Genomic DNA, 27,600 nt, shown 5'->3' with positions numbered 1-27,600 from the left:
CGTCCCCTTTTGCACGCTCTAGATGGGCTGAATTGATTGGGTATAGATAGTCCCATAAGTAACTTAACCCAATGCCATGTAGTGCTTTAAAGATAACAACTAGTTCCTTGAACTTCATCTGGAAGCCTACTGAGTACTAGTATAACTCACAGAGCTGCATGGTGCATCCAATGTGGCATGTGCCACTGCATTCTGGAAAGCTCTTCAAGGACAGTCCCATGTAGAGCCTGTTGCAGTAGTCCAGTCAATAGATGACCATGGCATGAGTAACCATGAGCAGTGCCTTTTGATTCAAGTATGAGCACAAATGGCACAAAAGATGTATGTATGCAAAAGGTTTCTTGGTCGCCTGCTTGAAAAGGAACTGCATATCCAGGAAGATCCAAGATTGCACATTAATGTTTCCTAGGGATATATTCTCTCATCTGGCATTTGATGGGAAGCCTTAAAATCAGAGCCACTCAGTTGTGTCAGGGTTGAGTCAAAGCTTATTCTTCCTTATAGAGCCTCCATACACCCTGGAAGCACTTGATGGCATCCTGGATAACCTCAAGTAAAGAGATATAACTGAGTATCATCAGTGGACAGATGATATTTGACCCTGCCTGCACTAACATAGTTGCTCAGTGGTTTCACATAAGGTACTTATTAAACAGAAGCAGGGAGAGAGTGAAACCCATGCAAAACAGGCCTATGTCTGGATGTTTTCTCCTCCTCTCAATACCAGTTGGAACCAATCTTGGAGGAAGAAGGAGAATAATTGAAAAACCCAATGCCAACCTCCTTCACTGGGCCAGAAGGATACCATAATCAATTATTTCAAAAGCTATAGAGAGATTAGGGACAGCCAGAATGAATGCACGACCTCCATCCTAAGCCATTTACAAGTATGATCATTGGTCTTTTGGTATTATTATACAGCCTGAAATGTGACTGGAAAAGATTTTTACAAAAGTATTTTCTATATTTTTAATATGCCTTGGCTCAGCTATTTTTGTTCCTGACAAAAAAAAAACCAGCATGCAATAACCTTTTTTAATACAGAAACTTCTCTGTTTCCTTAATTGTGTTGGTTATTCTTTTTTATTTTATTTTTTAGTTTGACAATGGCAGCTAATCTATTCGTAGCATTCCTTGTCTATAAAGGCCTCACTATGTTGACTGTTTAATTTTCACTTCTATTCTTAGTGATTCCAAGTGTGGAATATACAGTATTGTTCGTATGTATTTCATCCTCTGAACAAGCACAGCCATCCTATTGAGTCTTTCTACTTCTTTCAGTTCAGTTAATACATATCAGCTGAACATAGTAATGAAGGGAATGATGCTCCAAAAATTAAGAAAAGAGTTTAAATTTGTTGTTGAGGACTTCAGAAGGTGAACTTGAAGTCTTCCCAAAATGATGTGCTATAAATGTAAACCATGATAGCACACTTTATAGGTTTTCAATAATTTCAAGCCTTGCTTATTATTAAGTCTCTATTTCTGTTATTTCTGCTTTTGGAAGAAATGTGGGAAATTTAAATATCCATGTATGTCTTTCTACCTCTTTGTGTACCTCAGATTATTCTAAACTGTGAGAGAACAAAATATCAGTGACACAGTTATAATGTCTTGTTCTAGTAGCTTCTTCTTAATGAAAAGTATGGCTCTGATCATGCAAAAAGTTACTTATATATCCCTTTAAAAAAAAAAAAACCAAAACATTACAGCTTAATGAATTCTGAAAGAAACCTAGACCAATATCAACATGTTTTACTTTTAAGTTTTCCCAAAATTGAATTCTTTTCATATAGCTACAAGATTATAATAGTAAGCTGTTTAAATAATTTTATTTTTAAAATTGAAAGTCAGTTTAAACATACATAGATCTGTTCATTTTGGTTGTGGTGCTGTAAGTTACAAAAGAAACCTTCTTGAACCAGTGCATTTGGAAAATTCAGCTTGGAGAAGCTGCATCTTTCACCAATTTTGGCAGTTCATTTCAAGATTGTTTGGCTGCAGGGACAAAATACAGCATTGTGAAGGAAGATCGCATTCAGCAAAACCAAAAATTGCAGATGGCAGCAGGTGCATAGGCATCATTGTATTTTTCTGTTCTCTGCTTTAGTGACTATCCAGAGGTCAGCTAGAACTTTACACTTAATACAATGTGTGCTTTGAGTTCACATTATTCTGATATGGAGGGTTCTGTTATAATATTTATTTATTTATTTATTTCATTCCCAAGCTGCTGTTTGAAGAGGAGCCCCACCAGCTATTCATTCTTAAGGATAAGTGGTGGAGGTAAGAAGTAACTTCCTAATTTATAGAAATAGTTTGTATTATTATTTGTTCATATGAACAAATACTGTATTTTATATACCGAGTTTAAAAAATGTTGAATTTGAGAAGGCAGACCAACTGGTGGAAAAAATGTACAGCCAGCCATGCGAGAATTTTGATGAGAGCACAGGAAGACATTTTTTAAACAAGCTCTAGTATTGACTCAGTTCGTTAGCTAAAATGTAGTGCATTTCCTCCAGCCTATGCTGCAGAAAGAGATCTGGTCTCAAAAGCATTCTTAATTGTTATATTAATCAGAAAATCTGATATCTTTCTCGACAAATTAGAGTTGAAAGCTGATCACTTTACCTGTTAACAGTTTAGTTGAGGACTATTAGCCTTTTTATAAAAGTAGTGAAACATTTTGCTATACTCATAAAGAAATGAGCCTGCTTAAAAATTACAAAATGGCATTTTGAAGAATTATGTTGAAAAGATATAATTAGCTACAAATATTATGATTTTCATGTTATCTAACAATCAAATGTTACCAAGTAATAATTCTTGAGTCAGTGATGAACAATATAGCAATAGCAATAGCAATAGAGAACAAAAGATGCAAATAAGTGTAATTTCTTTATCTGCTAGCAATTCTTAGTAAGGTACCAAAAAGATACAGATATTGGCCTGTTTTACCTTTTTAAGAGTTTGGAAGTTGTATTAGAATGGGTGCAGAAAGCATCTGATAGTTAATCCACTTCAATTTCCAATGTTAAACAACTCTCTCCCAAAATAAAAATACATAATTGAAATTCAGTTACTCTTGTCACAAAATTTTTACTGTATTACTTTGGAGATGGATGGGGATAGATTTAACTATGGAAATGAGTCTTTCTATTCCTATTTTTACAATTTGAAAACCAGTCAATTATCAGGCTAACTTTGCTGCTTTATTTCTGCAGTTCAGTATTAACCTATTTATAGATATTTGGGAAATGAAGATTGCCTATTTCTGGTCTAATAAATCTGATTAAGGCCTCAGTACAACGTGACAACCCATATTGAATACACATAGCATTATAGCTGATGGTAGGTAAATGTAGAATTTAGTACTGTGACAATCATGTTACTCATCTATAATCATCTTAGTGTTTCTGCAGCACATTCAAATATTGGTTTTGAGTAAAGCATAAAAGATATACTTTTTCTGAGCATATAATCACTGGGTAATAAACTACAAAACTTAACAGGGAAATTAGTTTGACTAAATGCAAAAAGAGTGAAAGGTTGTGTAGCAACTTGTACTGTTCTATGTGCAAATGCATAAAGGCATAATTTATTTAACCAGGGGAGTCTTAATCTCTAGATCAGTGTTTTCAGGTGTGGCAACTTTCTGCTATGTGTCTGTAGAGATTCTCAGTCATCGAGGTCATGGTTATCCCAAAGGTGCTTTTTCAGGAGGCAACTGGATTTTCTTGTTGTTTTTTTTTTGAAGACGTTTTGCTTCTCTTCCATTCCACACTATCGTGTCAGAGCTGAAGAAGCTTCTTGGATGAGAAGCGAAACGTGCTCAAAAGAAAAAACAAGAAAGTCCAGTTGCCTCCTGAAAAAGCATCTTTGAGATTTCTGATACGTGGGTCTCAACTTTCAAAATTTTCATCACTGACCAAGGTGACTATGGAATTCTGGGATTTGTAGTCCATCTATATAGGAATTGCCATAGCTGAAAACCAGTGCTCTAGATAAACGATATCTTGCAACTTTGATTAAACCTGTGCTTTTTAGAAGTTCAAGTTTTCACTTGTACTAAATATTTTGACAGGTGATTTTTTTTTTAATTTGGGTTGGAAACTATAACTATGCTTTGCATGCTTTGTGATGTTTGCATGTTAATAATCCTACAAATTTTATGCATGTGGTTCTATTAATAACAACAAATCAAAATATCTTCATAATTGTTCTTCATGTTGTTCTTACTCATTTAGGGGTTTCAGGGTTCATGAATACTAATGATATCTAACTTGAGGATTTATGTGTCTAGATAGTTTTATTTTTTAAATGAGACAGGTCATTTCAGTTTTTGTAAATAAATTAACTGCAAATGGTATCACACAGCCACTTTGGCCATCATAATAATATGCTCTATTAGATATATTCTCTATTATAAGTATATCATATTTATGGATATAGCTTAAAAGTGTGTTTTGTCAAGATTTAAAACTTTATACAAAATGTTTTATCATTTTACAATTTTTTTTTTCCTGTGATCCAGATTAAAGTAAATGTTTAATCTAAATGGATCTTTCTGTAGTCTTCACTGCTTCCAGTAAATTTCCTTTCTAGCAATTTTGCTTCAGCTCTGCCTGGCTCTTTTTTCTAGTTACACTGTTTGCCTGTTTCTCCTGCCTGAAATTCTTCTTGAAGAACAAACTTGTTCCTAAAACTCTAAACTAGATCCGCTTGTATTTCCATTTTGGCTTAGCAGTAAACTTGTCCTTGTAAACCTGCTGACTTTGCTTACAAGAATGGCTAATTTGGGTCAATAGCTTGGTTATCTAAACTGATAACCCAATGATTAAATAAATGTACAAAAACAAAATCCTGGTTTCATCTACTTGAAGAAATTATTAATAACAAACAATGGCTTCATATTCTTGTGTTTTCTGAATGGATAAGGCCAGAGACCTCTGCTCACATTCACAGTAAGAGTTTATCTCAACAGTTGCTTTAATGGGCTATGAAGTGGCACAAAAATATGCAAGCATAATTTGATGTCTCCTGCCAAACTCAATAATAAAGCCAGTTAGTGCTACTGTCTTTACATCTTCATTGGAAATTTAAGGATAATTTAAGGAAAGCAATTGGAGGATTTCCTGTTTTCATAACATGGGGTGAGGCTGGAGCTAAGAGAGGAGGCACGTTTTGACCCCTGTGCATAGCTATGTGTCAGAACCTGATATTTGAATTAGAAACAGATTCCCAGTAAAGCAGGAGACAGAACTACCCTACAGGTTATCTGCAAAGTCTGATCTGTGGCCGTGAGGTGATGGAAGCTGTAGTCAAAGCAGGAGCCAGCATTTTTGGGCAAGTTATTACACTTCAAGCAGTAGTGTTGGTTCATTTCTTTTCACTTCTTTTCGACCCCCTAGTTGTCCTTACACTCCAAGCTTGGTATTAGGAAAAGATGGGCAGAAAAATGTTGCTTCCCCCATTTTCTTGTCATTGTAAGGAGAAGTGCTTCAACCATGTCTGGCAGAATGCCACTGGATGAAGCAGGATGGAGCGTTCTGCCATACAAATTGCCTAACAGTTCTGACACTTTCTTACACATATCTAGCAGTCTTGCATGAAGCATCTAGATCAAGGGTGTCAAACTCATATCGTGATGGTAGTGTCACATGATATATTGCAACTTTTCCCCCTTCGCTAAACCAGGGTGTGGGCATGGCCAGCACATGATGCATCCAGCCCACGGATTGTGAGTTTTCTAGCCCTCATCTAGTTGATAAATATGGAACCAGCCTAATGTCTGATCAGTGCTTTGCAAAGTGCCAGGTACTGTAGACGTTAGCTTTGTGTGATCTATCCTGTTGCCGAAATGAAAATGGTGAGAAAAGTCACCTTTGTCCAAAAGGAAGGGGCTTGCTTGCATTTGTCAAATACGACAAATAAGATTTGGGCAGATCCCAGCCTCTGCTGATCAGTACTGCAGTGGCCATCAAAGTAGCATAAACCATGCATACAAGCAAGGCTTGTGTTGGGAAATGATGGCAAATCCCATTATTACATTGCATCAGTTAAATACTAAGTGAGACAGCCTCATTTGTGGGATGGGAATGAAACAAATGCTGTATCATGAGGATATGTCCTCAAAAGGAATGGTTTATAGATGAGCTTTAAGCATAATTGATTAGGCCACAAATTGTTCACTAGCCATATCAACTTGTAGGAGGAGCCTGTGAACGTGAACAAGAACAATTTATTGCTTAGCCATCCTATGTCAATGTACGGTACAAAGGTATACCATATGAGAGATGTACAAGCTTGAGAGAAGAAAAAGACCAGAGAAATTTCAGGGAAAATGTTTGTCCTTTTTTCTATTTTCATTTTTTCCTCAAAACACCCTTCCCCCCCAAAAAAATCCAAGCAGGCAGATATAAATTTAAAGAATAAGTATATATTATTTTTTGTATTTCCTTTTTTGGTAATGTTTTACATGATTAACATATGTGAAATACATTATACTAGAAATATATACACCTTATACATGAGTTGGAAACAACTTGATGACAGATCATCTTTGAAATGATAGCAATTTTTTTTCAACAAATTAGCAAAATCCATGAAAAGGTTAAAATTAGAAGTAGTAGAAGCTGCTAATAGTAATAGCACTTCAGATTCTAAAAACAAATCTGTTAAATGTAAGTGTTTTGAGCCATTTTTCTCACTATATAGCTTTGTTTCCTCTGAAAATTAAAGGCTTTTAAGTGGGGGTTTTGCTTTAGTTAATTTTTTTGAATATGTGTCTTGATAAAATTGTTAATAGTTATAATTTTTCTCAATGTTAATTGCTTGCTTATCTGCCTGCTTATCCTAATCAAAATGGAGAGATGCTATATTACTTATAACATGATTTCTTACTATAAATAAAAATAAATGTAATCAATGCATTTTAATTATTAGAATTATATTTTTAAGATTCATACTACAAACTTATTTACAAACAAAATTTGTATAATATTTTAAGACACCAATGATAGATTTTGTACATATTTCAGTTTGTTCAGTGTTTGAAAATACTTTTTACCCATTGTTTAAAATTTTGGCAATTTTATGCCACCAGATATTTCCTACATTAAATTCACAGTTTCATATCATTTTGACTTTTTTTTTCTGCTTCCAGCATAGCAGCATTTTTTCAGGGAAGCATGGCTTATAGTTTTCTGTTCTTTCTTTACATTTTTCCTAATAAAAAACAAACTATTCATAAGTTGTATGTTCTGCCCTCAATAGATAATACATTTACATCTCCCATGGTAAAAAGATGCTTCGTTGTGCTTTAGAATTTGCGGGAATTGTAAACTAATTGCATGTTTTCACATGGATGTATATTAATCTATGCATGATGGATAACTTTAGGTTTTTCTTTAACATTAGATAAGCATGAGACCAGCGTGGCACAGCTGTATGTATTGAAGCAATTGCACACTTTATTGGCTGACAATCTTGGCATTTTTTTAGCAAAAATCAAAATTTAAAGACCCCACACATTTGTGTTTGACTTGTCAAATAAACTTGCGTTGTCACCTGATGGAGCCTTCTAGTGGTGAACAACTCTATGATGACCCTGATGTTGGAAACAAAACTCAAGATCCAGAAAACAAAAGGCAGCATGAATCTGAACAAAAGCTGTCAAAAATTACCCACAATGCCTTGGAGAACATTAATGTAATTGGTCAAGGTTTGAAGCACCTCTTCCAGCATCAGCGTAGGAGGTCGTCAGTATCTCCGCATGATGTTCAACAAGCTCAGGTTGATATGGAACCTGAAACAGAATTGGAAAACCAAAACACCTATGTGGAAATTGATGGTGTCTCTACCCACTCTACAGCTCTGAATAGAGTTCTCCAACAAATCAAAGTGCCACCTAAAATGAAGAGAGGAACAAGTCTTCACAGCAAACGGGGCAAATCAGATCCTCCGAAAGGAAGTCCTCAAATCAACAGGAAGTCTGTCCAAGATATTAATTCAGGTCGTCCCCGATCCTCATCTACTACTGATGCTCCATCTAATTTATCAATTTTGGAGATGGCCTCTCCTATCTGCTTAGCTGGTGACGACGTTGGATCAGCAGATCGGGTGAGTATAGAAAGATTTATTTTTCTTATACAATATTTGAAGTGCCATTTTTTTAAAAGCATTGAGGAAAAATAGAGGCCAGATCAATTTTTTTTCTTGGCTATCATACTTTGAAGGAGGCCATATAAACCTCATTTTAAATTAAAGAATACAATAGCAAAACAACTATGTTTTATTATATATGTCCTGATTTCTTTTGTGTGTGTGATTTTAAGCATATCAATCTAAATAATAGTATAGCTTGCTGGAGAATGTAAATATCCTTGAGTTGTATTGTTTTTAGAGCTTTAAAAAAATCTTTGGACAAAGTAGAAACCTATCATATAGATCTGTGATGGCGAATCTATGGCACGCGTGCCGGAAGTGCCACACAGAGCCGTCACCCATTGGTCTTCTGGGTTCCGGTGCACTGGCCAGCTGGTCTTCACGTGCGTGGAAGCACTGGATACTGGAAAAGCAGCAGCCTGGTGTGCATGCCCGTGCCAGGAAGATGATCTTCTGGTTTCTAGCATGTGCATGTGCACCGGCCACCTGGTCTTCCAGTTTCTGTTACGCATGTGTTTGCAAAGACCACCAGGCTGGTGCTCATATGTGCACTGAAAACTGGAAGATCATCTTCCTGGTGCATGGCTGCTGTTGCAGTTTCTGGCATGCGCATACATTCCCGTTTCAGCACTTGGTGCCGAAAAGGTTTGCCAACACTGATACAGATCATTTAAAAAGTAATAAGATTAACCCCTCCCCAAAAAAGTTTTCCTTTTGATATCAGTTTAAATCCATAAATATATGGATTTGTGTAAAGTAGCCCAATAATTCTACCATGACATGAAATTGCAATTGTGAGTTTAATACTTTCTTAGTGATGAATCACTGTCTGCAGTTAATGGTTAACAAGCTAAAGGTAATAAATAATAGTCTAATTTGCTCCCCTATATTATTTTAATATTCTAAAATTATTTATCCATGACTTAGAATTTACCTCAAACTCAAAAATAATATTTAATTTATTGTATTTATATAAATTATATTTAGAACTCTGACAGAAATATTTCAGACTTGGCCAAAGGAGTGAATGATCTTTAATCACTTGTGAATGTGTTGTAATTGAAGAAATTGGCTATTTTGACTCTTGCTGCTGATATTTGATATCACTAAATCCAAATCTAAACTGAATCCTGGTCAAGCAAATAATTCTGTTCTTTAGAATATCTACAACAATTTTGAGCATATTCAGAATACATTTCTAAGAGACATGAAGGCACCTATTAATACTAGTGATTAATAATAACAAACAATATATCTTTCATTTCACCCTGTCTTCTGCATAAGTGTGAACTATCGGTGAAAGTAGACATGGTCTGTCAGAGTGCACACAGTGTGACTATGTTGAGACAACCCAGGAGCAAAATACAGTAATCAGAGTTTTGTCTTTCAAATAGTGGTTTATCTACAAGGAATACATTGTATATATACATACATGTACTAGGCAAAGTCAGGCAATCAATCATCAACTACTGCTTTTCTCACTTAAAACCATTAAATGTAGCTCCATTATTCAAAATGTATATGTATTATACTTGTCATTTCAGTTTTAATTGGTATCTGGAAAGTCTTTACTCTTAAGATTGTATCTTAGTTTTATGAATTTTAATCACATTTACATTTACTCTACAATATAAAATTAATTAATAGAATTAATTATAATGTATTTGGCCAACAGACTTTCCTCTGCTTCCTGCCTTTGACAATGATATGCTGTGTATTCAAATATTCTGGATAATTTGCTTTGTATGAAATTTTTACAAATGGCTTTTCAAGTTGCAATTTATAGAGAAAGTACGTATCATGAATTCCTGGCTAAACAAGAAAATAGCTGTGAAGTTAAAAATATTGACAATTATCTGACCTAAGAAGTTTAAGAACTTCAGTTGCTGTTCATTAAATTAATTCTGCTAAAGTTAAATTTACTCTTGAAGATAAAAATGACTTTATTAGTCATTCATCAACTACTAACATTTGTTATGCATTGTGTGGAATAACTACTAAAAATGGATACTCAGAATCTTTGAGACTAATGTTATGTACTGTGGCCAAAGCCTAGATATCTTTTGAAATAGCGTATTTTTCGGAGTATAAGACACACCAAGTTTTTGAAGAGGCAAATTTAAAAAAAAGTAGGTAGGTAGATAGAGAGAGAGAGAAAAATACAGTAGGTAGGTAGGGAGAGAGAGAGAAATAGAGAGATAGAGAGAAAAATACAGTAGGTAGGTAGGGAGAGAGATAGAGAGAGAGAAATACAGTAGATAGGGAGAGAGAGGTAGATAGGTACATAAGTAGATAGAGGGGGGAGAGAGAGAAATACAGTAGGTAATTAGGGAGAGAGAGAGAGAGAGTAGATAGATAGATAGAAGGGAGAGAGAGAGAGAGTAGGTAATTAGGGAGAGAGAGAGAGAGAGTAGATAGGTAGATAGAAGGGAGAGAGAGAGAGAGTAGGTAGGTAGGTAGATGTTTCCAGGTGTATTTATCCATGTGCTGGAGAAGGAAATCGCTGACAATCTGCAGCACCTAAGACTTTGTTCCTGCTGGCACAGCACTTGATCAATGTAATTCTCATCAATCATTCTACCTAAAAAGCTTTCTGAAATGGGAAAAAAGTTTTTGCACTCTGCAAACCTCCCAAAAATGGCCCATTTTTCGCAAAAATGGACCCTTTTTAAAAAAAAAGGCAAAGGTATTTTTGTCTTTTTAAAGGCAAAAATTGCATGCATAGCCTTATGGAAGCTTATAGAGTGCTGGGGGGTGGGGGCGGCAATTGAGCAAAAAACGGCAAAATCCTGCAAAATGAACAAAGGAAGAATGATCCTGTAGATAAATCTGCCAATTGTATTAAATTATTATGCATTGCCATTGGCTGTGCCTAGTGAGAATATAAAAATTTATTGAAAGGATTTGAGGATTGTGGGGTTTTTTTCCTACATCTGCTTGAGCATTTTCAGGATCTGATTATTATTTCATTGCCATGTTTGTATCATGTGTATTTCATTCCTCAGGATTAACAGGCTTGCAGGTAAATCATATATTAAAAACATAAGCATTCAGTCTTTGCCATTAATTTGCAAACTGAATGCAGTTCATCCCCCTGTTTAAATTTGGTAATGTCTCTCTTAATTCAGACAGATTAATTCTGACATTTCTGACATCCAGTAGAGCAGAGTATTTAGTGAGTGCCCTATTAAACCAAGCATAGACTATTTTATTATGACAACTGCAAGGGCTTTCTATTTTGTTGAAACCTCCAGCTGTTTTCAAACTCAAAACTGCAAATACAGTGTCACAGGCAATAATTTTTCCAGTTAAAATCTGGCCAAAGTCTGCTAGAGCCATCCAGAAACATTTTGCTTAACACTGAAGAAAGAATGTTCAGATATCTTATATTATCTTAAATGTAAATGCGATTTGATAATTTTACATTTGGTAGGAATTTTGGAGTCTTCCTGATTTATATTTAATTTAATTCACGTAAGTAGTTTGGCAATGAAATATCTTCTGATCCCAATTTTTTGAATATAAAAATGAGAATACAAGTAGCATAAAATACTCTGTGAGGCATATAGTTGAGAAGTATAATCTTCTCTCAATAAGAAGCCATATGTTGAATTAAGTTATTTTTTCTTTATTGTCTTCAGCATTAGGAGATACTGGAAACAAAAACAGAATTCTAGATTGAATAGTAATTTTAAATGTGGCTATTTTATTCAGCAGTGATAATAAAAGAGGATGCAATTTGTTCAAAAGACTAGAAACAGTTGAAAAGGAGGCAGAAATGTTACACATACTCATTCCTTCTCTGAAATCCAGATGAATTAATTTGATACAGTTTCTGCAAGAAAGAACAAATAAAAGCAATGCTCTTGTTGTTGTCCGTTACCCAACCAAATAGATATGGATGATGCCTTTTGAAAGAAAATGGCAGATCTTTAAAAAAGGGAAGAAATCTTAGCAGTTGAATGCAGTAATTACTTTGGTATTTGCTGTGAGACAGATTTGGTCTAGTACAGTCTATCCAGGAATCCTTGAATTGTGTTTCTGACAGCTTTCTCCTTCAAAGGGTGAAGGAAGACACAATAGGATTAGTTATATTTGATTTCATCTTAATCAGTATTAAGTATTAATACTTAATACATCTTAATCAGTATCAATTAGTAGAGGTAGGAGGAAAATGTTGGAGGGAATGACCACATATTGCTGGAGTTAATGATTTCAAGGGAATTCAGATGTCAGGTTCCGTTCAGGCGAAGAACACAAACAATACGACTAAACTGGTAGTTTGTGGTAAGTGTAATCTTTAAAGTCTATTCTGGTACTTCTAACCATCACACAATGTAAATCACATGTAAAATAAAGTCAATCCTGTAATTCCATACATCCCTCCATCATTTAAACCCTCCTGTGCCCCGCCCTCTCCTACATGCATGCAATACACCCAATATACTCCGATGACGTGACAGACCATGCTAGTTCACATTGCCACACCTGCGCTGGCTCCGCTCTGTATGAAAGTCACTGCAGGGTCACTGCGCTTGCGTCGGGCTGCCTATTAGCTGGGAGGTGCCACCAACATAACGCTCACAGACAAGGATCCTGTGGGGAGCGATCCAAAGGTCATTCATACTCTTGGCCCAGCAGGAAAGCAAGCGTGGCGCAGCAGCAGTCCAAGGCACGAAACGCCGAGGGAGGAGGGAGGGAGGGGGAGAGAGAGAGAGAGAGAGAGAGAGAGAGAATATGACAAAAAAGCTAATAGTTTTAATTAAAGTTAAACCTATTAAAAGGGTTAATAAGCAGGTAGTGATAGTGATGGTGGGAGGAAGTGACGTAACAGTTACCCACAATAATAGAGCTGGAATGAGGAAAGCAAAAGCTCAGGAGCACCTGAGTTTCAGCAAAAGATGCTAAGGGTATTGAAATTGGCTTCTTTACATACATTTAAAAGGAAAGGAAAGGAAAGGAAAAGAACCAATATACAAACTGCTTGGTAAAGATAGCAAAATGTTAACATTAAAAAAAAAACTTAAATTCCTAGTTGATTCATTCTTCTCCAATAAAAGGGATTTGTAATATAATGATAAATCCCAATATGTGTTCTTGATTTTTAAGAAGTTTGAAAAAAATCTCAAACAGTTTTGAGAATTACTCAGAATTATGATTAAGGAGTGGTCACTTTAACAGAAGGAGAGTTGTATGGACAGCATTCTTCTAGAATAAGAATGCTACATACCAGGCTTGAAAATTCTTTCAGTTATGATGACAAATCCTCAATTTGTAATTCCATGGAGGAATTTTGGTGAGTTTAAATTATGAGAAATTTGCAGGACACCTTAATTATTAAAGACATGGGGATTAATTTGATTTTTCTTTTAAAGAGAATATCAGTTTTCTTAAAGAACTGGAACTCCCCCCTGCAATAAATAACCAAAAGCCAGAACTGTTTTGGAATATCATCTCATTATAGATGAATAGTGATGTACCTTAGTTAACTGAGCCATTCATTATATTACACACAATGAATACACATGAATCTCAGTCAACAAATGTGCATCACGAGGTTGTGATTCTTAATTGGAGAGCTATCTTGTAATGATTTAGCACAGCTTTTCAGTTAAGAATCTTAAGCTTGATCAGTGTTCACAAATAATATTCCCTTTGTACAATATAATTCTTCAAGCACAGTTGTACAAAACATGTGATTCTGCTTCAGTGATTATTATAGTATTATACTATAGAGAAACTCCAGTGATAGCAAATCTCAATGCACCAGAATACTACCTAACCGAAAGTGCTGAATTATTTGTTAAGAGTGAATTGAGTACTGAAAGTTTCTTAAGCCAAACAGAACAGTAATAATTGGAGCACAAGAATATGCAAAATGATTAAATGAACAATCTCTCTTGGAATAGTGGTCAGTAGAAAATTGAAAATTTAACTGAAGAGTCATGGAAGAAGAACCAAATAGCCACGGACCTGAGGGTGAAGTAAGTAAAATAAAACATTGGAAGTATCGTATTAAGGTCTTAGACAGCAATAAAATATAGTGTTTTAAGATTATAGAATATAAATGTACTTCCTGTGAAAGAAATCAAGACTCTTTAATTAATATAGCTATAACATGATTGATTACTACTGTCTTCTATTTTAATAATATTGTGTTGCCCAATTAACAATTTTTTTTTGTAAAAAGAATAGTCTTTATAGCATAGCTTTTATCCATTTTACTTCAAATCTACTATGTGACACTACTTATTGAATTCCTGATGAAGATACAATGGTTTTGCCTAAAAAATGTTTTCTACTACTTCATGCCATGCCATTTGACATTGTTAAAATTTACTGCCATTCCAATGGTTTTATATTTCTCTGCATTATGTTAATTTATCAGTTTTTGGTGAGCTAACAGTTTTTATAGTACTAGGCAATTGTGTTTACTTTAACAGCATAGAAAATTAGATTTTATTTGGTAATGATGCAAAATGTTGTCTCACATGGATTTACATATTGTATATTAAAGTGTAAATTATGCTGGGCAGGCAGAAATGTAATTGTATGCATTAAGGGCTATGTTGTATTCAAGGAGGAGCTACATCCTAATATTCATGGGTCAAATATGTTTTGTAAATCAAAATTATAATTTATATGCTGGAAGACAAAGAGGTATCTTGAGTTTTTTTAAAAACTAGTTCATTACTAAATATTTTGTAGGTGTGTCGTGAAAAGGAAAAAAAAGCTTAAGTTTTAAATTCATAAATAATCTAGAAAGAGAGGGCTTCTTTTTGTTTTATTTGAAGTTGGTTTGGTTCTTTTCCCAGATCTTCCAGAACTCTTTTGTTCATCTTGGCTTATTAGTAATGAATTCAGGTCATGACAACCCCACTAGGAACAATTCTATCATAATATTTTGGGTGCCCTGATTGTAAGAAACAAAAACTAATGTTTTGTGTGTTCCATAGAAGAAAACAATAGAATTTGTAATAAGTCTCAGGCTACTTTGTGCTTTATCCGTATAAAGTATAATATAATACAGTATAATACTGTAGGCTAGGTGCACCCGAATTCAAATTAATGTTTGTTTATTTTAAAAATGTATAGTAAGCGCTGGAAGCAACAATTAAGTAACATTTTTACAGTTAGCAAAACAGACACAAAAATATGGTAAAGACTGCAGCACATGAGTCTCTGAGCATCATATTAACAAATTCCCTTATTTCAGTATTGGCTTATTTTTTTTACGATCACATATGCATGCTGCATATATTTGAATCTTTGCGCAGAGATCAACAAATTGTGCTTACTTTGTCCAACTATTCAGTCATCTCTGTGGAGCGTGACCTGATTTTAGAGCAAAGCCACCTGGTCTCGTCCAGACCAGTTATGACTGGAGCCAGCAGCAATAGCTGTCATTAATGTTTCTTTTGATTGATGTTGAGGTGAAAGTGTCTGATGATTATTTTAAACGAGGGAGTGAGCAGGATTTTAGTCATTGTCCAATGGCAATTTGAGAATATCTAATAAAGGCAGCTGGTTTTAAGGATAATCAGAAGTTCCATCTTTCCACACCACCTATTTGATGACATCCTCTCATCTGGGATCTGTGACTAGCTACTGCCAGGAGTTCAATCCTGACCAGCTCAAGGTTGACTCAGCCTTCCATCTTTCTGAGGTAGATAAAATGAGGAGCAAATTTTTGAGGGCAATATGCTGAATCTATAAACCACTTAGAGAGGGCTGTAGAGCACTATGAAGCAGTATATAAGTCTAAGTGCTATTGCTATTTCTATTTGGGAGTGCAGCATCAGGGAAATACAGCCAGGTTCAATTAGGAACATAAGTAGTCCCACAATAAAGAGAGTACTATATATTATTCTTCTGCTCACTGAGGTAAAGTAATATAAAATCCATCCTACAATATGCAAGAACATATAGACACTTCTTTGTTCACAAGAATGAAGAATCTTTCCAAGGGATGGGATGGGATATGCTTGTACTTACCAAAATGAGGGCAGTGTTAGAATCTGACATTTGGTTCTTGCTGTCTCTGTAGATGAAGCACATAATATTCCAGGTGGCCCATGTGGCTAGGATGCTGGGTTGTTGATCAGCAAGACCGCTTTTGAGACCCAAGTGCTGCTGTATGGCAGGGTGAGCTTAAAACATGGTTGTGCCAGTTGCCATGGAGCTTTAAAAGAGAAGATGTAGGCTGGAAGTGATTGGTGCAGTGATAAAGAAGGCAGAACCGCTACTCTGCTCAAACCCGCTCTTGGTGTACATACAAACAATAATAAGTATATAATAATATAATATGATAATATAAGATAAGTTAATATAATATAATATAATAATAATACCAATAGTAGAAGGTAATAGGAAAGATGAGAAGGGTAAAAGTTATGCAGTTATATTTACATGGGTAAATGTCCTGTGGGAATTAGGTGTTCAGCAGAGTGAAATTCTGTGGAATCTGACATTGGGATAGCTTGATAAAGAATATGTGCCTTCTCTCTATGGTAGAAGCAATCACACAACATTTTCTCCATATGATTCTAAATGGAATTGTCAGCTTTTGGTGCTGTTGTCTTCCAGAATAAGGCATTTTGCATAACAAACTGCAAAATGGGAGCTATTTATAGCAAGCTTTTTCAAACTGTGCGTCACTGTTATGTGCTATTATTCCTATTGCCAACATCCATGGAGTTGTAGCTGAGGATGGAGCTGGAGCCATTTTGGAAGCATCTTCAGGGCTGCCAGTTTCAGTGTGATAGTAGCCAGCTATCAACCCTGCAAATCCTAACCTCCCACACTTCATCTGCCATATGGGAGAAGTCCATAGCTTTAGCATAAAGTACCACTTAGCAATGTATAAGTCCTGTGATGGCAGATGTCCTATCCTCACTAGACGCCTACCAGGTGTGAAGCTGTGATAAAGGAGAAGTAAAGTATACAGGCTGACCTGGTTTGGCCATAGCAAAGTTTATGCTGCTGTCATGTGAAATTAATTCTAGTATAATACAATGATTACAATGATTATTTATTGATTAGTCAGTTGACTATATCAAAACCTGAGCACTACTATAGTAAAAAGAATAAAATGAGATAAGGTAAGATACAGTGAAATGAGATAAAATGAACTACAGTGAGATAAAAGCTAATTGTGCTAGCTCCAACACTTTCCCTATATAATTAATTTAAAGTGTACTTACGGTCTGCTGAAAGTAGTGTGTGAGGGAATTTTTGTAGCAGCTGGCAAGTAGTTATCCAAAGTCATCATTTGGGTAATATAGTGTGTAATTTCAAATATTTTTAGCCATTCCACCTATTTTCTGTCTACTCCTACAACACTTCGCTGTTTCAGAATAGCAAACACACAAAATAAAAACAGCTTATTATAAGGAAAGGTAGAAAAGATAATGTCAATATAGGCGAGTCTCCGGTTTTCGAAAGCCATGAAAATGATGGCAAAGTAGAAATTTGATAGTGTTTCAGAGTAGGTAAATGACAGTGGACAATATTCCATATGGCAAAATGGATATTGCAAGCATTTCCCTTGATTTCCCTTTTCTTCCTGAAAAATTAATGTCTTCAGTACCTTTAAATAAAGGTAAGGGTTTCCCCTGTCCAGAATTTTTATTTGCCTTTTCCTTTTAGGTTGACATAAAGAGATGCTATATTTCTTAGTGTTAAACAATTTGTGGGGGCTTCTGTGATGGACTAGATACCTTCAAGAGAGGAGACAGTGCTGTAGCGGTGAACAGAGGCCAGCAGTGATTTCTGGCCAAAAAAGTATTTCTTTATAAAAGAGAGAGTAAGAATTGCCCACATGTACCATGGACTGCTGCTCCTCATGAGGCGACCACAGATGGGAGTATTGTGTTTTTGGCAAGCAGCTAAGAGAGCTAAGAGAGAAACAACATCTTGCATATAGAAGCACAACCTTTTAAAAGGACATTAAAGGTTCCACCAAACCCTTGCTTTCTTAAATCACCGTTGGGTACATCAATTTACAGTTGAAAACAGGTCTTTGAAAATTGTGGAACAAAGGAAACAACTCAGTCAATCAACCTTCCTTCCAGATTATAGAAACTAAAGCAAAGAGAAAAATATTTTTAAAAGACTTCGAAACAACAGAAGACTTTGAAACAACGGAAAAGAGCTTAACAAGTTTTTCACCAAGAAATTTATAAAGAGATAAAAAGGGTCTGTACAAATTTAAAAGATTAATATCTTAGCAAAAGTACTTCTGTTGTTTGGAATTAACTGACGAAATAGGCCAGACCTTCATGGGTATGTTGATCATTTGACATCAGAAGGAAAAGACTGTGGAATTTAGAAAACAAAGTAATAAGTGTAACATGAAATTGACTGTCATTAAAACTACAGGAATATAGTTTGGACCAAAGCTTTAAGGGAATAGAAAATGCAAAGAGAAAAAAAGGAGAAACTTGTCTTTATATATATCTTCATAATTGATTTATTTTTTGGATTATAAATAAATAAATGGTGACCACTAGAAAAGCCGCAAGAATCATTGGAGCAACTGACAGAAAAAGAGATTAGTCCAGAAAGTTTACAAAATATATTTGAAGACAAGGAGAAGCAGATATCTGAATATATAAAATCTATTAAAAGGGCGTAGATTGCTTCTGAAGTGAAATTGGAAGAAACGTTTGTAAACAGGAGAGGAAGTTACAAAAAAGTTGAAGTATCCGTAGGGAAACTTATAGAAGAAGTAAAATTAATGACAAAGTGATAATTTTAGAAAATAAAAAAGAATAATAGAGAAATGTATAAGGACTTAGAAAAATCTGGCATTACTGGAACTAAAAAAAGAATTTTGCTTAGAGTTGAGCAGTTCCAGAGCATCCTGGAACAGACATTAAAGATTGCTCAGTCTTTAACAAACTTTTTGGAACAGGATAAAGATGATAGAAATTGACAAAGAACATAGAATCAACACGTAATCAACACATAATTTCTAAAATTAAGAAATGTACCAAAGGATATTTTTATTCACTTTTTCAGGAAGAACAGCAGAGACCAAGTGTTGAAGCAGCATTTTTACCAGATTGAAGATTAATAATGCAGATGTGATTATACTTAAATCCTGATCAGAATACTCTGTAAATTTATTTATTAATTTGGTGTATGGCATACAATGTCAAAGAAATCTATCCATGCTAGACAAAATGCAGTCCTGACAGTCTAGATTGCTACCATTCAGAATGAACTGTGTAAATGAAAAGACTTTTTTTTTAACTGACAAACTGAAGCAGAAAAAAGTTAACTACTGTATTTTAATGGGACAAATTGGAAGGAGAGTTCTTTATTTTTAAACAACAGAGGTTTAGATTAAGTTTACTCTAAAAAAAAGCAAGACATTCCTAGAAAAATTTAGAGGGGAATTGGAAGAAATGAAAATCTGAGTGATAGTGCGAAACAATAATGACAAAACATTAAGAATATTATTATGTTAAGTGCTACAAGTATTGACTTTTCTATGTTTTGGGCATAAATGTTATTTTAAATTCATAACATGAAATATAAATAGAGCAAACAGCTCTAATATTTTACTAGTTAAAAAATGAAAGATGTAATTTGTTTACAAGAAACAGATAATAGAAAAAAGAATGCAAAATATTTGATTTGCAAATATTTGGGTGAACAATTTATTTCAGTCAAATTAGAAATGGAGTTGTTTCTATATGAAAATTGCAACCAGAACTAATAGTGACTGATGATTATGGCAGATATGTGGGGTTCAAGCTACTTTTCATGAGAGCAAGACTGGTAACTACAATATAAGCTCCAAATGAGGATAAAGTAACATTTTGCAAAGACAGCACATGGATAAACCAAAGGAGTTGTCATATGAAAATGGATGTTTAATGGGTTACTCTATTCTATTCTATTCTATCCTATTCTATTAGAATGGAGTAATTTGTCCACAGGAATAGATAATTTCTGAGAAAGATATTAAAATGACAAAGTTTCCAAAATGTTTGTGGCTTTGTTTATGAATAAAATGTATAATTCACAGTGACTCCAATTGGCTTACAAAATAAAACCGCAATACAAAGGCCAATAACCTCCCCACTCCCATTCCCGCACAACAACAACCAACCCAACCAATTGATATGGCATCATTTTTGATAGAATGGACAATTTAGAACTTTTAGATGCATGGACATATACAAATGGTGATCTCACACCCACACCCACCCACACCTTCACTTTTTTCATGGATATTTTTTTTTTCATCTTACCTGCAAATGCCCCTTTTCTGCCGGTGCCTCATGCCAAAATCCCACTTGGTAAGGACTTTTTTCAGCCTATCTTTTTGAGAATGTATAGGCTGCCCGTCAGATTGATTTCACCTAACATGGGTAAAATCAATTAGTCATGTGCAGCTGTTCTGCATACCTAGGGGATGGGAACTCCAGTACTGAGCTGGGGACTGCGCAGATCCAAGCTTTTTTTCCTACAACCTACCACTAGTTATCATCTGTCTAAGAAAGGGTGGAGAACTTCAGTGCTGGGCTGGAAAAAAAGAAGCTTGATGCCAGCTATTTTTCTCCAGCCCAGTGTTGCAATTTCCCTTCTGAGTGCCGAGGGGAGTTGCCTGGCCTCCTTGGGTAGGCAGTGTTTCGCTACGTCTGCTTAATGACCTGTCCAGTTGCTTAGTGGGAAAAGCTGTGATAGCAGTCATTGAGTGAGGCGATCATGTGGGCTTCTCATTTAACAACTATAAATTACTGGGCTCAGTTTTGGTTGTAAGTTGAGAAATACCTGTGTTTTACAAACGGAAAAGATATCTGGCAGTTGGACACAGGTTAACATATGGCTAATGCCCAAAGAAGGTTAAGATTTGACTTCAGTTAAAAAAAATTGCTGCCCAAGATCATTATTGAATAGTGATTCTGCATTATTTACAATGGTTTTAGCTGAGGGGATGAAAATGGAATTTAGATGATTTTTACAAACATCACTCTTGAAATGGCAGTCCGAGATGGAAAATTGAATATCGAAAAGTTCTGGTGCCATTATCTTAATGTATAACATTTTTTGCCTCCATTAGATGAGGCATTTAATTGAAATACTCGGTGGCAATAGAATTCATATTAACTGATAGTTCTTCTTACAGAAGAGAAGCAAGTCAGAGGATTACAAACTTTTATTCTTTGCCAAGAGAGGGTGCTATAGACATTCTGAAGTTTTCATAGTCCCAAAACTATTTTAAAAGATTATCTGATATATCTAAAATATTTAGAGAATAACTAAACCTTAATTAGATGATTTGCTCTGATAATCGTTTATGAAATGTACCAGTTACAGTTGCTTGATAATATTGATTTATTTATATGTTTGCTTTATATCCTGTGTTTAGGAGCTCAGTGCATCTTGCATAACCCTTTCATCCCCTACTTTGGCCATGACACTAATTCTGTGAAGGAAATTTAGCTGAAAGTAATTGGGGGGATGATCCAAGTGGGGTGGGACTTAATTAGAATCTGTGTCTCTTTGTTCCTGGTCCAAAACATTAATCTCTACACTTTTATATGATATGGCAGCATAAATCACTACTGAGGAATTGGCATATTCTTGAGGATTTGAAATCTTCATGGTGAGCTTTCAGATAGAAATAAAGAAAAAAAATGTTAGTGTCGGATGCTATAATTTTCAATTTGCATTCAGGGCTATCTCTAGGGTACTGGGTTTTTTTTATCCCTTTTTTCCCTTTTTTAGATCATCACGTTGTTGAAAGTTTTTGTGAACTTACAGTACACAAGTAAGGGTTCAGCACTGTGAAACTAGCAAGAATCGTTTTTAAAGAGGAAGCTAACAGGCAACTATTAGGCACCATGAGCAAACATGCCAGATTTAGAGATCTTCGAGGATTCAGCATATTGCCAAGCTGCAAAACTTGTTTTAGTCGCCAATTAAGGAGAAGCATACTGTTTCTATGAACCAGGAAGTGTTCCTATCTTAACCTGCTGGTAATTATAATTACATAATATCTTGTGTTGTATACTATCCTAGAATTAGAGGCTTCAGTTTTATCTTTATCTTTTATTATCTTCCTTGGGCTTTGCAGATATTTTTTACTCATAGAAGGCTGTTATGATTTTGTTATTCTGCCCCAAGCAAATTGCAAAATATCTTCTTGTATTCTATACTGAAGAAATAAAAATACTGTAATAATGAAATTGCATCAGTTAATTTCTGTGTATAGCTTCATAAAGCTTCATAATAAAGTTAACTCATTTTTTTAGACGGTGGACAAAATATATGGTATATTTTCGAGTAATTGTAATGGAGTATTTAATAGTATGTAGCCTTTAGCAATTGTGTAATTAGTATTAGATTAAACTTTATCTACAGGATTTGTAGATATAGAGCAAGCTACCAATTTTTAATATAAAATGTTAAAGTAATGCTTCATCACTTGTGGTTTTTGTTATGAAAAGTTTATTGTTCTTTATTATTTTCAGTACACCTAAAACATTTCTCAGGTTCTACTGCATCACCATTTCTCATCCTAAGCCTCTTCATAATATACAATGTTTAAATAGTAAATTACATAGTTATTTTTAATTAATATATGGCAATTAGAATTCTGTTAATATCACAAATTTAATTGGAAGCAATTATTAAAACTCTTGCAGGAATCTAAATTTCATTATCTTGTAAAGTAAAAAAAAATATGACAGGATAGGGTTTGAGACTAAATTGAGATATAAGATATGTTCTGTTAATTAAAATTAAATTTCTTTCTATTTTAAAGGAGATTGAGTTGTGCTGCAGTTAATGAACAAAAAGCACCACTATCCCTTGTCTTACTCAAAGCTACTTTTTCTGACTTCAACAGCAGCTCAGGTGACTGGATATGAGTTAGTCAGACTTATGAGTTTAGTCTGTCAGATGAACCATTAAGTAACCAGATTTCCAACTTTCAAATAAAAGTAGAGCAAGTCCACAGTCCTGATAAAACCCAAAACACCAAACCAAATGAATGGTGCAAACAAGAAGAACAAGAACAAAAACAAGCAAAAAACGGCCCATTTTTCACAAAACCGGCCCGGTTTTGGTAAAAAAAAAAAAAAAGGAGGGGGCATTAGGAAGCTTATAGAGTGCTCCTGGGGCTGGAGGGCAAAATTGAGCAAAAGGTGGGGTGTTTTTTGCTCATTTCTGCCCTCTCCAGCCCCCAGGGGCTCTCTGAAAGCTCCTACAAGCTATGCACGGCCATTTTGGTGAAGGGGCGTGGTTTCAGGAGGCAAAAAATGCTGTATTCAGTGTATAAGATGCACCCAGATTTTCACCCTCTTTTTTTTGAGAGAAAAAGGTGCGTCTTATACTCTGAAAAATACGGTATATACTTATCCCAATCTGGAAGTAACATAGGGCACATAGACACGATGCTACCTGTTATAACACTTATATAAATATAAAAAACCAAAATAAATATTTTATATTTACAAATAATTTAAATAGTCTCTCTCTACTATTTTAAAACATAGTATGGATTACTGAAGCTTTCTTTAACTGTGTGTTTGAAATGTGTGTCAGTATGTTACATACAGTGGGGCAAAAAGTATTTAGTCAGCCACCAATTGTGCAAGTTCTCCCACTTAAAAAGATGAGAGAGGCCTGTAATTGACATCATAGGTAGACCTCAACTATGAGAGACAAAGTGAGAAAACAAATCCAGACAATCACATTGTCTGATTTGGAAAGAATTTTTTTTGCAAATTATAGTGGAAAATAAGTATTTGGTCAATATCAATACTTTGTTATATATCCTTTGTTGGCAATGACAGAGGTCAAACGTTTTCTGCAAGTCTTCACAAGGTTGGCACACACTGTTGCTGGTATGTTAGCCCATTCCTCCATACAGATCTACTCTAGAGCAGTGATGTTTTGGGGCTGTCGCTGGGCAACACAGACTTTCAACTCCCTCCAAAGGTTTTCTATGGGGTTGAGATCTGGAGACTGGCTAGGCCACTCCAGGACCTTGAAATGCTTCTCGAAGCCACTCCTTCCTTGCCTGGGCGGTGTGTTTGGGATCATTGTCATGATGAAAGACCCAGCCATGTTTCATCTTCAATGCCCTTGCTGATGGAAGGAGGTTTGCATTCAAAAGCTCACGATACATGGCCCTATTCATTCTTTCCTGTACACAGATCAGTCGTCCTGGTTCCTTTGCAGAGAAACAGCCCCAAAGCATGATGTTGCCACCCCCGTGCTTCACAGTAGGTATGGTGTTCTTTGGATGCAACTCAGCATTCTCTCTCCTCCAAACACAATGAGTTGTGTTTCTACCAAACAGTTCTACTTTGGTTTCATCTGACCATATGACATTCTCCCAATCCTCTTCTGGATCATCCAAATGCTCTCTAGCAAACTTCAGAAGGGCCTGTACATGTACTGGCTTAAGCAGGGGGACACGTCTGGCACTGCAGGATCTGAGTCCCTGGCGGTGTAGTGTGTTATTGATGATAGTCTTTGATACGTTGGTCCCAGCTCTATGCAGGTCATTCACTAGGTCCCCCCGTGTGGTTCTGGGATTTTTGCTCACCGTTCTTGTGATCATTTTGACCCCACGGGGTGAGATCTTGCGTGGAGTCCCAGATCGAGGGAGTTTATCAGTGGTCTTGTATGTCTTCCATTTTCTAATTATTGCTCCCACAGTTGATTTCTTCACACTAAGCTGCTTGCCTATTGCAGATTCAGTCTTCCCAGCCTGGTGCAGGTCTACAATTTTGTTTCTGGTGTCCTACGACAGCTCTTTGGTCTTCACCATAGTGGAGTTTGGAGTGTCACTGCTTGAGGTTGTGGACAGGTGTCTTTTATACTGCTAACAAGTTCAAACAGGGGCCATTAATACAGGTAATGAGTGGAGGACAGAGGAGCCTCTTAAAGAAGAAGTTACAGGTCTGTGAGAGCCAGAAATCATGCTTGTTTGTAGGTGACCAAATACTTATTTTCCACCATAATTTGCAAATAAATTCTTTCCAAATCAGACAATGTGATTGTCTGGATTTGTTTTCTCATTTTGTCTCTCATAGTTGAGGTCTACCTATGATGTCAATTACAGGCATTTCTCATCTTAACTGGGAGAACATGCACAATTTGTGGCTGACTAAATACTTTTTTGCCCCACTGTATCCTGTGTAGCTGGCAAAGTATATTATATTGTATCTAATCACTAATCAATGTTTTGAACTCTTATAGAATAGTATGAATGTGTTTGGATTTTGGCTGCACTTATATGTACTGGTAAAATAGTGCCCAAATTGACTTCTGCTATTCTTAATGCTAGCAGGGAATGCTTATGTGCCATAAGTTCAATTAAAGTGATAATCTCAAAAACACTTTCCCTATCTTATTAAAAAGGATTATGTGATACATCAATGTCATCATAGGCAGCGAAGGTCAATATGTCTGGTTCCAAATGGGCATAGCAGTGGCACATGAAATATTGCAATTTGGAATGTAAAAAGAGTACTTGAGCATGAATTAATGAATGAAATGAAATAAATAAAATAGATACATTGTATTTCTCTGAAACAGAAAGGAAAAGGAAATCATCAAACTGAATGAAAATCAAAATTACATCAAAATTATATGCAGCAAGTGATGGTTAACTTTTGTATCTACAGTTGAACCAAAGGGTTAAAATGTATGTCAACTAATGCAAGGTAGGAACATAAGCAGCATGAACAATGAAAAATGAAATGAGTTTACTGCACAATGACATTTTTGGCATCTGGCAAATTGAATGGGCTGGAATTTAGCACTTTTGGTCAGAAGATGTAAGGATATGTGGGAATGACCTTGGGAGATAAGAGAGCCACAGCTAGGGCAGTTTTTAGATAAGCGATTTAGCCTGCAGCGGGAATATGGGTATGACAAATGTCTCAGAAAGGACCCTCCCTAGGTGACAAGGGACAAATGTACCCTCAGACTTGCAAGATTCTGTTAATCTAATCTTATAATTAAATAGATATAGTTCTTCTGGATTTGCTTTTTGTCTTGATTAGACAAGGCTTACAAGGTTGACCGAAGATCATACTGTTTAGTACACAGGACACAAAAAATGAAGAAATGGCATTGCTTTCATAGTGAGGAAGGATATAGCCAGGATAGGACTTCGGTCAGTATTATGCAAGAAGGAATTTAATAAAGAATGTTAGAGGAGACAATAGGCAGTATTACAACAATATTTGTAAAGATAGTAAGGATGGAAGCAGACAAAGAAAAACAAGAAAAATCTTCCAAAAGATCTTTGAAGGAGGCTCCAACTTTGAATTGGTATTCTAAAAAAAAAATGCCAATGGATAGCTAGTAACTGATTCAAAGAAAATCAAATAAATATGGAAACTGTATAGTGGAGATGGCAGCTATGGCAGCAAAAGGTGGCTCCAGCTAGGTTCTGCCTCAGAGTTCTGCTTTTAGTGGATGCATTACTCGGAACACTGATGGGAGATATCAGTATCGAGGTAGATTGGCAATCAGTACTCAGATCATTACCGAATCTGAAGGCTTAGTTAACCCAAATCTTGAAGAGAAATTGATGGAATATTAAAGAAAAGTGGCAAGTAACAGAATAACAGTCAATAAAGATTCTAACCAAACTATGGCACAAATCTGGAGAGCAACATGGTGATCAGCAGTATGGAAGAGATCAGCCTACATGCCAATACCAAAAAGAAAAAAAGCTTTATTGGAAACATTAATCTTAGTAAAACATGCAGGCTTTTGACACAATTATATGTAAACTGGATTTATTATGTAGCATTATTGTAGATTCATTCCACGAATTTCTAGATTTTTTTTTAATTACAGAAGTAAGTTTGATAACCATTTTGTTGCATTAAGGTTCCATATATGTGTGCAATATACATTAGTTTTAGGGAGGCGGATTGCTTTTTGGATTTAGCATCAAATTGAGGACAGCCCCAGCCCCTATCTTGAATTTTTAAAAGCAACCAAGTCCCTTTTAGAAGCTGTAGTTGCAGAGTAGGGGCAGCCATATGATCCCAGGAAAGAACTGGCTTTCTTAAAGATGTGCAGAGAGGTGCTATGTGCCAAAGCAGCTTTTCTAAATTGTTACTGCAGTGCTGCAGAACCTTTACAATATTTTGTGATACAAGTAGCCCTTGATTTACAAGCATTTGTTTAGTGACCAAAGTTACGCACTGAGAAAAGTAACTTACAACCTTTTCTCAGAATTAGACCATCAAAATGGTCAAATTTAAGCACTTTGCTATTGGTATTTTTGATAGGTGCAGTGTCCTACTTACTATTTTCCTAGCTGACTTCCATCAAAGTAAGTCAATATGGGAAATCAGAAGCTGTGATTCAATTAACAACCATAGTGATTTCCTTAATGACCGCAAAAAATGGTCATAAAATTGGGTGCAACTGGACTTC

The 27,600-nt window shown here is 35.5% G+C and overlaps 1 protein-coding gene across 4 annotated transcripts in view; it reads left to right on the top strand.

Moving 5' to 3' along the window:
- Nucleotides 1-27,600, top strand: part of TMCC1 (transmembrane and coiled-coil domain family 1) — a 113,313-nt gene that overhangs the window by 7,104 nt on the left and 78,609 nt on the right. Inside the window, exons 2-4 of one of the 4 annotated variants that reach the window (XM_014064864.2) lie at nt 2,231-2,286; nt 3,228-3,354; nt 7,423-8,124. In XM_014064864.2, coding sequence (XP_013920339.1) covers nt 7,576-8,124 — 549 coding nt within the window. In that variant the 5' untranslated portion in view covers nt 2,231-2,286; nt 3,228-3,354; nt 7,423-7,575. Of the gene's footprint in view, nt 1-2,230; nt 2,287-3,227; nt 3,355-7,422; nt 8,125-14,078; nt 14,154-27,600 lie in introns of those variants that run through there. The other 3 variants (XM_014064856.2, XM_087708936.1, XM_014064878.2) reach the window with 3 other exon arrangements.

Source organism: Thamnophis sirtalis, unplaced genomic scaffold, assembly GCF_051295495.1.
Source record: "Thamnophis sirtalis isolate CommonGarterSnake01/CBP01778 unplaced genomic scaffold, rThaSir2_p1.2 scaffold_3, whole genome shotgun sequence".
Taxonomy (NCBI): Eukaryota; Metazoa; Chordata; class Lepidosauria; order Squamata; family Natricidae; genus Thamnophis; species Thamnophis sirtalis.
The sequence above is the reverse complement of the archived record's forward strand: the minus strand, read 5'-3'. Positions and strand labels throughout refer to the sequence as shown.